The sequence below is a fragment of the Chamaea fasciata genome, unplaced genomic scaffold, assembly GCF_029207755.1.
Source record: "Chamaea fasciata isolate MVZ Bird 193981 ecotype frontalis unplaced genomic scaffold, bChaFas1.0.hap1 SCAF_8, whole genome shotgun sequence".
NCBI lineage: Eukaryota > Metazoa > Chordata > Aves > Passeriformes > Sylviidae > Chamaea > Chamaea fasciata.
The window spans coordinates 32,830,077-32,844,701 of NW_027094093.1; the positions used below are offsets into that span (position 1 = coordinate 32,830,077).

The 14,625-nt window shown below is 40.7% G+C and overlaps 1 protein-coding gene across 10 annotated transcripts in view; it reads left to right on the forward strand.

Moving 5' to 3' along the window:
- The window catches only part of R3HDM1 (R3H domain containing 1), a 51,835-nt gene extending 37,210 nt beyond the window's left edge, over positions 1-14,625 (forward strand). For 8 of the 10 annotated variants that reach the window (XM_066190371.1, XM_066190374.1, XM_066190377.1 and 5 more), the window contains 9 exons: positions 1,129-1,283; positions 1,819-1,967; positions 4,044-4,147; positions 4,749-4,916; positions 7,985-8,154; positions 8,338-8,488; positions 9,765-9,844; positions 10,627-10,711; positions 11,723-14,625. In XM_066190371.1, coding sequence (XP_066046468.1) covers positions 1,129-1,283; positions 1,819-1,967; positions 4,044-4,147; positions 4,749-4,916; positions 7,985-8,154; positions 8,338-8,488; positions 9,765-9,844; positions 10,627-10,711; positions 11,723-12,060 — 1,400 coding nt within the window. In that variant the 3' untranslated portion in view covers positions 12,061-14,625. The remainder of the gene's footprint in view (positions 1-1,128; positions 1,284-1,818; positions 1,968-4,043; positions 4,148-4,748; positions 4,917-7,984; positions 8,155-8,337; positions 8,489-9,764; positions 9,845-10,626; positions 10,712-11,722) is intronic. The other 2 variants (XM_066190376.1, XM_066190378.1) reach the window with 1 other exon arrangement.

A 14,625-nucleotide genomic window follows, 5' to 3' on the forward strand; every position in this document is an offset into this window, starting at 1 on the left:
CAGCTAAATTTGCTCTATTATAGTTCCTTGCCAAGGTAGGGAGCATGGGGAATGTCAAGGTCAGTGGGCTGTGAATGTGTCCAACTCAAACACAGACTCTTCTTGCCGTCAGTGCATCTTGACAAGCCCAGTTTTGTTATTCTGGAGGGGTAACTGGCTTTGTCTCAGAAACACTGACTGTGCTGGGGTTTTGCTGACGGGGTAAGTAGTGCACACCTGTATGATAGAACATGAGAGAAAAAGAACTTGTGTTCTGCATGTGTTTGGATCATGGTAGCAGTTACCTGCTAAATGCTTTTTTAAAAAAGAGGAAAGGGGGAGTTTAGGTTAGATTTTATAAATGCACAAATTTCTTGTTTGGCACTCATGCTTGGGGTGTTTTGGTTTGCGGTGGGGGTGGGGTTTTTTAGGCATTTTTTTGAAAAAATTTTAAGCAATAATAAATCAGTTTAGAGACACTATAGAGGGGTGAATAATATGAAAATCTATCTTTGTATCCCTGAGATAACTTTGAATATAAAACATCTTCCACTATGTACCAACGTGGCTTGAACTTGGAAGATTTTTCTCAGTCCCCAATTGGTTTCAGCATTACAGATTTCAAAAGAAATTGCCCCTTTGGAAAGGCTTTGCACACATGCCTGATGCAAATTTTCCTGAAGTTTGACTTAGTTTTGAATTGCAGTCAAGATGCTCTAACCCCTGGGGCACCTGAGGTCCCAGCTGAATTTTGCATATGTAGAATTTTCAGACCGAAGTACCTGGAATGGCCTTGTTCACAATAGCAGACAATGAACTGGGTTTGGTCCTGTCTAGCATGCTTTGTTCAAGTGCTTCCAGCTTTCACCTGTCAAATCAAGGTGTTAATGCATGTAAGCCAGAGTGTAAATGAGTAGTGCACGCATGTGGGAGCAGCACTGCAAACAGTATGGATAATAGTTCATGCTGAATCCAAATGAGTAAATATTAATTTTAATGTTGGCTTCTTTTTATATGCATGGTAAGTTCAACTGTTGTGAAGCTGCCAGATTAAACCATTGGAAAATGCTACACGTGTATTTTCGCATTGGCAACTGTCCTTAAAATGTGTTCATTATTTCAAAATAAGATTTAAATGTATAATTTCAGGTTACCAGATTTTGCCCAACCAGCAGCAAAACTACCAGGGTTTAGTTGGAGTTCAGCAGTCTCAGAATCAAAATCTAGTCAGTGGCCAACACAACAACATTGGGAATCAAATTCAAGGTGTGATTGTTCCATATCCCTCAGTGCCATCTTATCAGGTGGGTAATGTATTTGTAACTTTCCAGTGACTCTGGGTTTGAGTGTTGGGGTTTTCTTTTAGTCCTTTGCTTTATGGTAGAAATGGTAGAAAGCTGCAAGCAGGTGTCAAAGGTGACTTTGGGGACAGAAGATACAAACCCACAACTGAAGTGAGACAAAAGTGTCACAAGTGCACAAGTTCCACTCCTGTTGAATGCCAAGTGCTGTGTCAGTTGCAGTTCAGAGGGTGGGGAAGAGAAGCTTGGGAGGTTTCCTTCCCACCACCCCAATTTCTGTTGTAGAGAAAATACCTTTGTTAATTCATGGAGTCCCTTGGAGCCAACATTTCCAATTGGGGGGAAAAAGATTGAAAGAATTTTTTAAATACAGCGTTGTTATTTTAGGTACTGTTATCACCATTCTTCTGGATTTAAAGAACTCCAGGAGATCTTTCAGTTTCTGGGGTTATTTTAAAATTCTTCTATCATCTGGGTGATGGTCAAGATGCAGAAACACTGTCTGCAGGAGAGAATCTTACAGTGTGGCCCGTTGCAGGTTTCGGTGCCTCAAGGTTCCCAAGCAGTGCCCCAGCAGACATATCAGCAGCCTGTTCTAATTCCCAGCCAGTCCAGCCAAGGCCTGCCCACCACAGGAATGCCAGTCTACTACAGTGTCCTTCCATCAGGGCAGCAGAACAATCTAAGGTGAGTTTAACTGATACTTGATTTCTCAGCAGCTGGGCTTAGTGGCTTTGTAAGAACTGACAGGATCTGCTTTTAGTGCTGCAGATATTAAAACTATTATTTTAAAGGCAGACTTACAGGCACTCTGTTCTTGCTGTCATGCAATTAAGTGAAAAACACACAGTACTGCTTTAACTGTGACACACTTGTTGGAGTGGAAAACATTGTCTCCATAGCACTTTCAGCAATACTTTTACTGCAGTTCCAACTCTTAAATCTTCTGCATTCTGTTTCTTACCCGTGAAACACCAGTGTGCTCGGCAGCTCAGTCTTTCTGCAGTAATGTTTAGGATGACTATCCATATTCACTGGTTTTGTCAAAGATATTACATTAATAATGTGTAGAGGAAAAATAATTTGAATCCCAGAAAAAGACTGACTTCTTCTTTGGAACTTTGTATAGAAAAGCTTTAGCTTACTTTGTACGGTAGATGAGGCCTGCTGGCACCAAGCTGGCTGTAAAACAAGTATGGAAACTTGGCTTTTGTTTGATAAATAACTTTTTTTTTTTTTAACCTACCTTGGTAGCAGCAAATTGGTCTGCATGTACAGCCCTCCCTGAATGTACATCTGTGTCCCCAAAGCTGTCTATTTGAGAACAGATAGGCAAGTACCTAGGAGAATTCATTAGGATTAATGCTTGTTACAGATTTTTCTTTCTTGAGTTTTTTTGAACTTACAAATGTGCAGCATTTAAAAATACCTGGGAGCTTTTAAACAAGCAGCATCAGTTTGAAGCTTGTTCATCCTTTTGAGAGTGCAGACTTCAGTAGTATTTGTGTCATCGCTGCATGGTTTCCTCCACTTAAATCTGAATCCCTGTTCTTTGTATCTGAAGGTTTTTTAATCCTTTTCTGTAGTTCCTATATTTGAGATTCAGTGAAGTCACAGGTAGGCTTAATTCCAGACTTTTCTTGAATTAAGTTTGGTTGCTTGATCTTTTGTGTAATTTAGAATGTCCTTCTCATTTATGAGGAATTCAGAGCAAACTAGCAAGCAACGACAGCATCTTGCTTTCATCAGAATAGTTCTGCTGCAGCACCTGAACAAGGAAAGCAGAATGCTGTTCTGCAGGAGCTGTGTCAAACCTACAGGTCACTGCTGAAAACTAGAATCAGTAGGCAGATCAGAAGCTGTGTGAAAGCATCTGTGTTAGTTTTCACTTGGTTTTGTCTGCTTTAATGGAAGGGAATCTTTAAATTAAAATTATATAAGTGACCTATGGGACAAAGGATGGAACAAACTTTTGATAACATAGGTAAAAACAGTAGGTCCAAGAGCATTAAACCTACTTTTTTTCCCCCACAATTTGAAGGAATTGTTTTATTCTTAGACAGTTTATATGATAGTACAGGATTCTGTGTGCACTGTCTGATTATGGTCCACCACCCTGATGTTCTGGCTGAGCATTAGTGATACAGTAGAATATGTGTCTGTTACCTGGTTTTCTCCTGATTACCCTGAAAAACTACCTGGCATAAATAAACTGTTAAAGTTATCATTTCTCTACATTCTGCAAACAGCTGAATGGTTGTTTATTTTCCCTGGAGTCCTGTTCCATTTCCCAGCCCCCCTCTGGGCTGTGTCAGTGGCCCCTGGAGCAGAGCCCCAGGTGCCCAGCCCCCAGCTGAGGGACTGCATCCCAAATCCTCATGGCAGGGGCTGTGGGCATCACTTCACCGAGACCTAATTCTGCTTAAGTGACCACGACAACAAATTGTCTTTTTTTTATTATTATTATCATTATTCCGCACATCTTTATGCTGATGTAGATTTATGGACACAAATATAGAATATCAGAAGAGGTGAATTAATACAGTTTCTCAGTGTAGGCAGGGCACGTGTTTTTGCTAAGGAAGAGGTGGGAAAGAGTCTTCTGAAGAATGAATGAATTCAGGGGTAGGTGGGAACATTACTGATTTAAAATGAACAAAAGCTCAGTGATTTGCAGTACATGTAGACAGCAAATGCAGAAGTCGTGATTAAATGAGTGTAGCATAAATGCCTGTTAGTCATGTTCTTTCTTTGTTATTCCAGTTCATCTGTAGGATATTTGCAGCCTCCTGGATCAGAGCAGCTACAGTTTCCTAGAACATCCTCACCGTGCAACTCACAGCAGCTCCAGGGGCAGCAGTGTGCAGGTTGGGTCAACAAAGTTTTTATTGCTAGGCTTAAAAAATGTCTGGCTATTATTATGCTGGGTGATATTTGCTATCAAGGGTTTGATTTAGAATTAACTGCTGTATTCTATTTCCTTTTTTGTTCCGTTTTTGAATTTATTTTCCATTTTTAACCCTGAGGCAGATTAAGTTGAAATCTCAAATTTTTTTATCTTTGAAATATCTCAAGTTACTGTCTTAAAATCCAATACCATAAATCATAATGCCTTGCACATCAGCTGGTGAGGTAAGACAGACATGGGAACCATCCACTGGCAGCAGAATGACTTCCTTCCTTTCCTCAATAGCCAGATGGGTCTGAAAACTCCCAGATTTGGGTTTCTGTTTGACAGGAGCAAGATGCACTTTGGAAGCAGCATACTTGGCTCTTCTGCTCGAGAACCATTCTAGATTTCAGTTAACAGAGTAGGAGCAGTGAATTTCTTAGGAGGTCATGAGAGGAGTTTGAAAACTGAGCATTGTGGGGTTGCTTTTTGACCTGCTGGAAAGCTGAAAGTACTTCAAAGTTGTGCGGGGTGTTTTGTTTTTATGGCAGCCTTATTTACTGCTTTTGCTTTCATAGTTTATAGCAACCATTCGAGTCAGAAGCCATCACCTCCTACATTATTGCCACCTTCATCCAAGTCAAAGCCACAGCAGGCTGCTTCCATTGTGCACTACAGCATAATGTCTCCACCCTCATCATGTAAAAGTTCATCCACTGGTCTTTCCATCATGCAGCCAAAAAAAGGTATATTTTATTGGGATTTTCATCTAACCATTCTGTCTAGAACCTGCTGTAAATTTCCACATTGGTTTCATGGCTAACTGCTAGAGCAACTGCAACTTGAATACCATCTCTGATTTTTTTTTTTTTTTTTTTAAATTCTTCATCTGTATTGCTATTATTGTATCTTTTAAAATACCTTGGAATTTAAGTGAAACAGTGGCTGCGTGGGGGCAGCCTGGAGGCCACCCTCAGCAGGTAAATGTTACTCAGCAGAAACATTTAAGTCAGGTTCAGAAGGTTTTGATCTACAAAACTCTTGGGTAATTTTTAGAAAGTGTGTAAACAGAAGCCTCAATGTGTTTGAAAGCAGTGTTGACATAGATCTTGTCAATCCATGAAACCTTTATGAATGTTAATATCCAAACACTTCAAGCTCTGAAGGTCCAACCATAAAATGGATGGACTGGTGAGGAAAATAAGAGCACCAGGGTTAACCACCAAACCAGAGATTACAGAACAATCCTGTGACCACAGTGGCACTGTCTTTATTTACTGTTAGGGAATTCAATGCATTAAAGGCTTGGTTGGTAAAAAAGGGAAAATCTCAAGTTCTGTTATCTCAGTATTTCACAAGCAAGCACTAGATTAAACAACCCTAGGTTCTGCTACAGATGCGGTGTTTCTTACAAACATTTATCTTTAAGGTGTATTTTTTACCTGTTCATTAGTAAATAGATAACATGCACTTAAGTGGCAAGACAGTTGGATTAGCAGTTCATGGGCAGGTTTGGTTTGGTTTCTATTTTGCTTCAAGTTTGTTTGGCTTTAATTCTGGAAGATTGTCATTTCAAAATGTCTGAAGTGGGCCTTGCACTAGTTTGTTTTACTGCCCTCCTGTCTCTCCTGGAAGTGCTGGTTTTGTGCCGTTTTGATGGCCTGGTTCACATCTGTAAACTGGGGTTTAAGGAAGCTTCAGGAAGGAGGAAGTCCTCTATGGGGGAGCAAATTCCGGGGAATAAATCAAAACCTGTGCTTTTCAGTAAGTAAAGAAGACATTGAGATGCTGAATGAAGGTCTCTGAGGTGGGGCCAATGAGCAGGTCCACAGAGAAGCAGCAGAGTTGTGTTTCAGGGGTCCAGACTGTAAAGCTGAGGAGACTTTCAAGGATTTCTGGGTTTCCCTTCTCAAGGGATTTGACAGGTCATAAAGTGTCTGCAAACTGACTTATGCACTGTATGACACTTCATTGTGTCAGGACACTTGGTTAGGAAAAGAATTCCATTTATTTTCATTCCCTGAAATACTGGGAAACTAGAAGCAAAAGAAAAAACACGATTTTCTGAATGTATGAAGTTTTCTTTTGCAGTTTAAATTGCATTTTAGATTGACACTCTTTTAGAGACAGTGCTGTAGATGTTTCTGAAAGACAAACGTGTTTTTGTTGGGTGTTCCATTCACACAGAGCAGAGATAAGTCAAAAAGAGTATGCTAGGGTGAAATACTGTATATAAACCAGGCAGATGTAAATTAGTATAATTCATAAAATATATAAATGTATGCATATAATAGTAAAATGATACCCATTTTTGTGTGTTAGACATAGTGTGTATATAGGTGTTTGGTATATCTCAGGGTTACATGTACGGACTAGATAAGTTGATGGCTTTACCAGTGGAAAACTGTTGTGTTGTATATTACTGTGGTTATGTAGCAGTCATAAACAGAGCTGTATTTTATTCTGCTGTGCAACAAAACAGAAATATTCACAGTGTGGCTCTTGCAGGGACTCTTCAATTTATGTCCTCTGCTAAGGCTGGCCAGATGCCTGATGCTTTGATTGCAATCTGTAACACCTGGGTAAAACTCCTTGCCATTAAAAAGAAAGTATAGATGTGAAAACGCTGTTAATTCAATTACCCATATAATAAATATTTCCAAACACTATTCACAAAAGCTAATGTAGTTTTAATGTTATGTGTTGCTTTTTCTACATAGTTTGGTTTGATTTTTGAAGAAGTCTCTTTCTTTTTGTGGAGCTCAGGGGTAGTGAAAATAATAGCCCATTATAAAAAACACCAGATGAATGCATTTTATAATCTGTATCTTGGTGCTATGATGTGGCAGCAACTTGAGAAGACTGCAGAATCCTCCTTTAAAGATGGATGATTAAATGATGTTTAAACTGTGTTTTAATCATGGTTTCTGAGAAATGCTGTAAAAAGAGGGTAGAGCAGAGAAGGAAATTGCAGGCAACCATTTACGAATAAAAAGGGCATTAAACAAATTACCTGGGGCAGAGGGGGAGATGGTTTCTCTCTTGGGCAGCCTCTCCTTACAGCTTCTGGTGGGAAACCTTGTGGAACAGTGCTGGATGTTCAGGTGTTGTTCTCCCTGGACTCTGGAGTTTCTGTGACTACAACAAGTGGGACAGGGTGTGGGGATCAGTTCGCAGTATCTGCCCAGAAAAGCATTCCAAAGGGAAAACTTGTAAGTCAGGGTAAGCTTGCCTAGACTAAAGCTTGATCCCAGGTCTTTCTGATCTCTGCCATCCTATCAGAGAAAACATTTTGAGTCTGCATTGCTGTACATCATGTAAGACTAACTCGGAAACTTCTATTTTTAAATGAAGCATATTTTCGCTTATCATCACATTCTGCAACACAGTGCTCTGACAGAAACTGCAGTGAATGTCGAGTACTGTCAGCTACTAATAAATAGAGTGATTTCTTTCAAAAGCATTCCTAGCAATGAGTTTCAGTGTCTCCACTATCTCTTGTTCCGGGAAGCCCTCTCTAAGTTAACTATTGCGGGTGTAGCTGATAATGGAACTGTAACTGTGCAGAAGACACTGCCCCAGTTTTCTCAATCAGCAGCTTCTTTAGCGAACCATATTCCGTGTGTTATTTCCCCTTTCCTTGGTGCCTTCCCCCTTGTGTGTGCGGGCTGTGCCGTGCTGTGCTGTGCCGTGCCGTGCTGTGCTGTGCTGTGCCGTGCCGTGTGTGCGGGCTGTGCCGTGTGTGCTGAGGGCCCGTGCCGTGCCGTGCCGTGCCGGCTGTGCTGACGCTGCCCTGTGGCTCCTTGTGTTGCAGCCGTAGCGCCACCGCCCGCCGGGGGGGTGGTGATGATGCAGCTCAACGTGCCCGGCGGCGCCGCGCCGCGGAACCCGTCACCGCCGCAGAGGAAACCCGGCAAGTACTACTGTGATCACCCCCGCGGGCACAAAGCCACGGAACTCAGCACTTTAGACGGTGCTGCACAGGTAGGACGTGCTGGTTTGCTTCTCCAGGATGACTTAAAATATTCATATTTTGGGGAATGAAAATCTTGCCCTGATTATACGTAGTAGAACTTTTTAACTTCATTTAAATCTTTGAAGGCTGTGGGTGCCGTTCAGCATGTTCAAGTAGTACTTTTTGAAACACTGATGTGTTGTTTCTTCCAGCTGCAGCATAGTCCTCAACTGGGCAGCCCTGTCACCTCACCAGCCCAATCACCAGCACCAGCCCAGCTGTCAAACATGAAGAACATCCGTCCCACACTGACACCTCTTTCTATTGTGTCCCAGTTTTCTAGACCTTTTGTCCCTGGACAAGGTATATTTTTAGTTAACTAAAATGTGTGTGTGATTTCTGTTTGAATGTTTTAAAGTACAAGTTAGATGAGGATTTTCTGAGGAGTTGTGGCTCACTTTAGTAGTATTGCTGTTGAAGCAAAACCTCCAAAATTACTCACTCAAACATCATTTAAAATTTCACTTTATCACTCTGCAATGATACTGTCCCCCATATCTTGAAAGGCTTTTCATCTCATTAATGTGTTTCTCTAGCACACTAGCTTTCTCAAATTTCCCATTTCAGCATTGAAAATATTAATATTAAAATTAATATTATATTATTAATATTAATATTAATTAAATATTTGCTAGAATTTAGCTTCAGGTCTTAACCATAAATCATTAGCTGATAATGCACTGAATTGCACCACTGCCTAAGCAGGTATTCTTCATTCCTCTGTAGAACAACAAGTATGGTGGGATGGAGCCTCTAGCCAGGACTGTACCTCAGTTTGTATTTCAGATAGGACCCACTCAAGGACACAAAAAAATTCCTTGCAGATGAATTTCAATCCTCTGCTGCCATGTCAACAGAAAAACCGAAAATAGGGGGGTTCCACAGAGATGGGATAGTTGATAATGTTTAAAATACAGTGATATAAATCTGTTTTGTCAGTGAGCAAAAGTATCCTGGTAAAATTCCCAATCTCAAAATTAACAGGTCCATTTTACAGATTTACTTTAAGGCAAAACTTACAGAAAATTCTGTGTGTCTCTCTTAGTGATAAAGAGAACCTTATTTTCTTGTCTTTGTCGTATTTGTTACATAATCTTCATCATTACTTTATATTCTGATGTTGTAAAAGTTCCAGGTGGCCTGTTTGAAGCACACCTCTTAGCTCCCTTAACCTGCTGTGATTACTGAAAACATCTAGTGCATTGTCTTTGTGCATCCTTGCAACAAATAGAAGTCTGTAGAGAGACCAGGCTCTAATCAGGGCTATAACCATGAAAATTACTAAATTAGCATGCTGAGAGGAGCTTTAGACTTATTAAGCTCATTTTGAAATGAAAGGACTTATCTAAGACTGCAGTGAAGAAAAACTCTGAGTGTAATCCCTAAATACCAGAAAGTTTGTACCTTTTCACCTTGGGATCAGGACGTGGCTGACACTGATGGAGTCAGGGCAGCTCTGACACTCAGCTTTGTGCACAGCAGTTCTGCTTTCTCCTCTGTGTAACATGCTTGGTGGGAGAGGGACTGGAGGAAGATTTCCTGTAACAGAAAAACACTTCTAATTACCTTTCTCTTTAAGGAGATGCCAGATACCCATTGCTTGGCCAACCCCTGCAATACAATCCATCTTTATTACGTGGACAAGTAACAAGCCAACAGGTACTAAAAGAGAACAATCTCATGGCAACAATGAAAAAAAACCAATTCAGGACTACCATTACAACCACCTTGAACAGGGAAATGTTATTGCACCTGGACAGTAATGCAGTGGGAGGTGCTTGCTTTGCAATAAGTTTTATTCTGTGTCAGTATTCCCCATTTTTCTTGTTTGTTGTATTAAAAAAGTGAGAAACATTTATCTGAACTTTGCCCTTTAGGCACAGTGTAATGATGGATTTTTTTTATTTTAGGCAATTCACTTGCTAATTCAAAAATCTAAAGGGGAGCCTTTGCTAAAACTATTTTCTTCTATTCAAGTAACCATTTCTAAAAAAAAAAACAAAAACATGGTAATTTCTAAACAAAGAGCGGGTTTGTTCCTTGTAAGAAAAACAAACCCAAAATACTGGTATTAGCAAAGTTGAAAAGTCTTTCCCTCTAATTTTTAGGACACACAAATCTCCCCCTGCTTCTACCTTGCTCAGTTCTCCCCAATGCCAGCTAGAGGATGTGATGGCTGGGGCAGGGGGATGTTCTTCCAAGGTGATTTTTTCCCCCCATCATTGCCTCCCTCCCTTCTGTAGTGAAGGATTGAATATGTCTGCCTGTAGGATTATTAAGATCAATAACTCCAATTGGATGTGAAATTCTTCTCTGTCCCATGGTGCAGTGCAGGCTGTTTTCCAGACATTCCTCTGCACTGCTTTTCACTGAGGTGACTAGAAATTTTAAGATCCTGATGGATTGTCATTAAAGTACACCCTTTATGTCAATCTTGCCAGTGTCAGCCTGGAAACAGACATGGAAACAGGGGAAAGAAACCAGCAAAGAAGGCTGCTTCAGCAGATCTTGGTGCAGGAGAACCAGGTACAGAATTGCTGACTGACACAGTCCTCCAGAAAAATGAATTATGGTGATGGGCTGGGAATGTACAAGAAAAGCACAGGTGAGAAGGGCCAGAGTGAAGAGTAACTGGACAGAAATGGACATGGCAAACATTGGAAACAAAAGGATGGAGAGGAAGACGTGGAGAGAGGGGAAGACAGAAGTTAAATGGGAAAAGTGTAGTTTTGAAGGCTGGAGAAAAGACCAGAGAAGTTCAGGATTGGAGAGTACTAAAAGAAGGAGCAAATATGTCAGTTTACTGGACCTAAGTTGTATGATATTGTTACATTAAATATTAATTATACACACCCCTGCTTCCTTTTACTGGCATAACAAGTGAAATCAGACATAATCCACAAATTAGTTTGTGCTTTTTGGTTGGTTTTTTTTTGTTTGTTTGTTTTTCCCATTCTAATATATATAAATACATGGATTTGGGAGACACACTAGGAGATCTACAGATTAGCTTGTTGGAATTGGTAAAGATGTCATCCAAATAAAATCTGATGGCGTCTATCTTAATGCCTTTACTGGAAAGAATTTTTGCTACCTACTGTCAACTCTTCACAGAAAGTTACAGATAAAATCAGTTTTTTCTAACAATTTAGTGGAAAGGATTTTTTTTAGATAAGACAGACTGTTGTTTTTGGCATGGTGATGTGTGAAATGTTACCAGGCAAGGCCAGTGACATGCTACAGCGAGTTCTGAAACCTGCTTCAAAATGAGTTGTTGATGATTTTATTATTTTCCCCTCTTTGTAATGAGGACCCTCCCTGTATTCCCAGCTTTTATTTGCACACTTGTATAAGTAAGCAGATTGTATTTGTAAGCAGTGCTAAATGTGAGACCAAAAGCTCTCTAGAATATCAGGAAGGCAAAGCCTGTGGATTTGGTATGACCCAGCTGGAGATACCAGTATGAAATTTTTCGTTGAGGGTGTTGTATCATTAAGTGCAATAACCAATTTAGATTCCTGGTTCCTCTTCTTTCAGTTGTGGGGAAAGTCCTAGAAATCACAGAGCTGCCCGAAGGCATCACTCGCATGGAGGCAGAGAAGCTCTTTGGTGAACTGTTGAAGGTGGGCGCCAAGATCCGGTGGCTGCGGGACGCGCAGTGCCTGCAGCAGCAGCAGCGGCGGCTCTGCGGGGACGGCGGCCCGGAGCCCCCGCGGGCCGGGGACTTGGCCTCCACCTACACGGTGCTGGCCACCTTCCCCAGCATGGCGGCGGCGCAGAGCGCGCTGCGCAGGCACAGCGGCACCAAGTTCCGCCTGAGGAGCAGCAAGAAGCACTACGACCTGCACGTCCTGGAGAGGGCCAGCTCGCAGTAGCGGTGACGCCGCCGGACACTCGGCCTTCACGACTTCCATGTCCTCCCTCCTCGATCGGTTCGATGTCATGGGGTTCCTGTTCTCTTCATAGAGACTCCTGGGATGTTTGGTCACACGACATTTGCCATTGAAGAATAAATAACCCGGTGAATCCAGCAAGATGAAGAAAAAAATTGACAGAGTTAATCGCAGACAGTAGCAAGGAATCATCTTTGCGCCAGGCAGCTTTCTGTAAGGAGTGCTGCTGAAATGCCCCCTACTTTTATAGTAGTTTTGTTTTATATTTTTGAAATCTTGTATCAGATCCAAAGTTCTATTGTACAGCAGATGTTCATAAAAATCCATATGCAGATTTGTATTTTATAAGCCCTTTTCACAGCCAGCACACAGCTGTCCATTCCAAGGCAGGAACCTGAGGATTGGTGGAGGGGAAAAGAGAACCATTCTAAGGAATTATATTCATTTTCTAGCAAACTACCCGAGATCTTCAAGTTAACCTGTTCTTTGTCCCTTGTGTGTTTTTTTCTTTTTTCTTTCTTTTTTTCTAAGAAAAAAAGAATATCATTTTAGTAACCAACTCCTTAGGTGGTCCTTGCATTTTGCAATACATTCAAAAAATGTCAAAAGAAATTACAAGTTTGTACCCTTGAAGAATTTGCCTCTGATCCAGCAAGTTTAATAATTACTAGAAGGGGATTACGAATAGGTTACAAAGAATGTTCACTGAATCACATTTTAATACTTCTTTTTAACAAAAATGTGAAGAAACTTTATGTGTCTTCATACAAGTGTCAAGATATTTGCACTTTAATTGTGTTCCCACCAGTATGGGTCTCTTTCTCTTCCTTTTCACGCTAAGATAATTGTGTTTGATAAGTGCTGGAAACCTTTTTAATGGTTTAAGTTTTCATCATTTGCAGATGCTCACTGGACATTAAAGATTCATTGCACATAAATGAAACAAAAACTTTTTCAACTTGTGTAATTTGCAAGTCTGTACAATGTGTGCTGATGCAAGCCTTTTTCAGTTCAAAAGAATAAATGTTTACAAACACAAACCTTTTTCAGTGCACTTGTTTAAGCTTCTAGGAGTCTTCTGAAACCTGGATGAACTCATATTAATGGCTGGGATCCTTTCAAATGTGAGAAAAGAACTTAAACCCACAAATATTAGAACCTCTTAAAGAAACACCTGCTGTTCCTCCTCTGGCATTTGTTATCCAGCCCTTCATAATATCTAAATGTTTCTCTGTATAGGTAAAAAAGAGAAATGAATCAGATGCTGTAAGGGACTGCTCCTGATATTTTATTTTTATCTCAGGAACTGATTTGCTGTGTAGACAAGCAACTACTTGGTCATAAAGCTATAATTTTGTGCATTTGTGACTTCTGAAAGAGGAAACTCAAGGTAAACTTTGTGTTTAAAAACATTTTACAGGGGCTAAAGGTGAAGAATTAAGTTGCCTAAACCAGCATTAATTTTCATGGTTTATACAAATTATTCTATCCCTGAACACCCAAACAGTGATGAGGTACTTGGAGGAAAACTGACCTGTCTGGGAATAATGTAGCCTAATAAATTAATTTTATGGGACTTGATTCTGTGAGATGCTGTAGCAACAGGTATTTACTAAAGATAAACTTAGATGCTCCCCTAAAACAAAGGGAAGGATGTTCAGCTTCAAGTCCCCAGATAGAAGACAAACCTACTCGTTCCAGTCTGCTTTTCTAAAAGGATGGTACTTGGCATTCGAGGTGTGCTTGACTGAGGAGGTATTTGCTGCTCCTTGGGCTGCACTGCTGCAGTTTGCTGCACCCACGCCCAAAGCTGGTAAAAGCCCCAGTTTATCAATTACCCCTGCTCTGAACAGCACAGACAACACGACGGCTGCCTGCATTCTGTCACTGCCTCTTGCTGGTTCCCATGCTAGTTTAGGATTAGGGTTTAATCCTGTAAAAGCAGCTAAGAGATTCAAGGGCTGTAGGGACAGGTGTCTCCTGTCATTAACTCATTCTACTACAAGATCCTTCTGAGATGTAGGAAAGGCAGGCAGTAACTGAGAGCTTCCATCTCTTCTGAATGATCCAGAACGAAATCCTGCATCAAATCAAACCCTTTCCAAAGGATGTTGCATGGCTTGGTGCATTTCATAAACTGCCCTCATAATAAACAGAGAAGGAAAGCTAATGTGAGCTAAGTATGGATGATGCAGCCCAAACAATGGGAAGGGAGAGATACACTGGTTAGGAACAAGGCACAGAAAATATTTAATTTTTATCAAGGAAGTTTTAAACTTGAATATAAGTTGCACTAGAAGAAAAAATTTAAACATATAACGAGCCAGTTGTATTCTAATCCAGAAACTGATCCTTTCCAGTTACTACAGGTCCGCCATCCTTTCTGAGTATGTTTTATTCTGTGTTAGACAGGGACAGTTTTGTTAATTTTTTTTATCTGGATGTGCTGATATGAGCCACACGGGTACAATTAATTCACAGGACATTGGCCCTGTCAGAGGCTTCTGATGTCTACAGTGGGCAAAGTATTAAAATATTTCCACTTCA